We start from the raw sequence: 1,523 nt of genomic DNA, 5'->3' as shown, positions 1-1,523 counted from the left end.
CCCCCCGGGGAGGGTGGCGCGTCCCCAGAGGTGACTCACCCCGAAGGTGGTGAGCAGACTCAGCGCGTCCGTCTTGTTCACCGACTTGATGCTGGTCAGGCAGTCGGTCATCTGGAACGGGGGGGGACATCGGGGGGGTCAGGGGACCCAAAGGTCCCCAAATTGGGGTGTGAAGAGGAGGTGGGGGGGTGGGGCACAGCTCACCCGGGAAAGGAAATCCTGCTCCACCCGCTCCTTCAGCAGGTCTGCTGGCTTCTGCTCGTAGGCCTTGTAGGTCTCCAGGTACCGCCCGGCCTCCTCGGGGCTGGGGAGGGGAGACGGAGTGGGGTGCAGCCACGGGTGACAGCAGGGTCCCCCACGGGTGACAGCGGGGACAGCCCCTACCTCCAGGCCAGCAGGAGGGTGCAGTCGGTCAGGATGCAGACCTTTGCCAGCTCCTTCAGCGCCTGGTGGGGGTCCTTCTGCAGCGGGACAAGAGGGGACAGGAGATGAGGGGATGGATGGGGGAGAGGGGACAGCGAGGGGACAGGGACCGGAGGTGACAGATGGGACAAAGGGACAAGGAGAGTGAGATGGAGACAGAGGAGACCAGGAGAGCAAGGGGATGGGGACCAGAGGGGACAGAGGAGACCAGGAGAGTGAGGGGGTGGGGACCAGGGGAGACCAGGAGAGCAAGGGGGTGGGGATCAGAGGGGACAGAGGAGACCAGGAGAGTGAGGGGATGGGGACCAGAGGGGACAGAGGAGACCAGAAGAGTGAGGGGATGGAGGAAACAGCAGGATGAGGGGACAGGGAGCCTCCTCTCACCACGTCGACCTGGAGCAGCAGCAGCTGCAGCCCGTAGCTCCTGCCCAAGCGTCGCAGGCGGTCGTGGATGTAGTCGGGGTTTAGGTGGTGGTACCGCAGGCTGGGGGGAGGACAGCAGGGACAGGGTGATGCCGAGGGGACCCCCCCAGACCCTCCCCGGAGCCCTGGCTCACCTCAGGAAGAGGGCGCAGGTGCTCTGGCCCAGGACATAGTCGGGGACGATGTCACCAAACTCCCAGGGGACGTTGCGGACGAACTTGAGCACGGGGTTACCCCGCTGTGGGGAGACGAGAGAGGGGCAGGGGGTCAGGAGAATGGGAAGAGTCCCACGGCCCCCCCTCCTCATCCCGGGATCCCAGGGGACAGCCCCCTCCCTCCCTCCCTCCCTCCCTCGTCCCTGGGGGCCCAGGCACACACTCGCACACACCTGGGCCCAGGTATGTCCTCAGATTGCAGGGGACAGCCCCCCCCAGCTCCCCACGACACCGGGGGATGGCCCCCCTGTGTCCCCAGACTCCAAGGGACAGTCCCTCCAGGCCCCCCGACAGCGGGTGAGGGTCCCCCTGCCCCCCCTGGCCCCTCACCTGCCGCGGGCTGACAATGATGCTGCTGCTCTTGGCACCCGGCTTCAGCACGGGCAGGGGGGGCACGGCCCCGGGGACGCCCCCGCCGGGTGCGGCTCCCCCCGGGGGGCCACCCCCAGGCTCGGGGGCCGG

At 68.2% G+C, this 1,523-nt stretch overlaps 1 protein-coding gene across 1 annotated transcript in view; it reads right to left on the bottom strand.

The window, feature by feature from the left end:
• The window catches only part of CLPTM1 (cleft lip and palate associated transmembrane protein 1), a 15,542-nt gene that overhangs the window by 377 nt on the left and 13,642 nt on the right, over positions 1-1,523 (bottom strand). The window contains exons 14-19 of the mRNA XM_014960947.1: positions 1,392-1,523; positions 981-1,084; positions 808-907; positions 385-461; positions 205-304; positions 40-111 (exon numbers count right to left, since the gene is read on the bottom strand). Coding sequence (XP_014816433.1) covers positions 40-111; positions 205-304; positions 385-461; positions 808-907; positions 981-1,084; positions 1,392-1,523 — 585 coding nt within the window. The remainder of the gene's footprint in view (positions 1-39; positions 112-204; positions 305-384; positions 462-807; positions 908-980; positions 1,085-1,391) is intronic.

Source organism: Calidris pugnax, unplaced genomic scaffold, assembly GCF_001431845.1.
Source record: "Calidris pugnax isolate Ruff unplaced genomic scaffold, ASM143184v1 scaffold535, whole genome shotgun sequence".
Lineage (NCBI taxonomy): Eukaryota > Metazoa > Chordata > Aves > Charadriiformes > Scolopacidae > Calidris > Calidris pugnax.
This window is presented reverse-complemented; position numbering and strand designations above follow the sequence as displayed.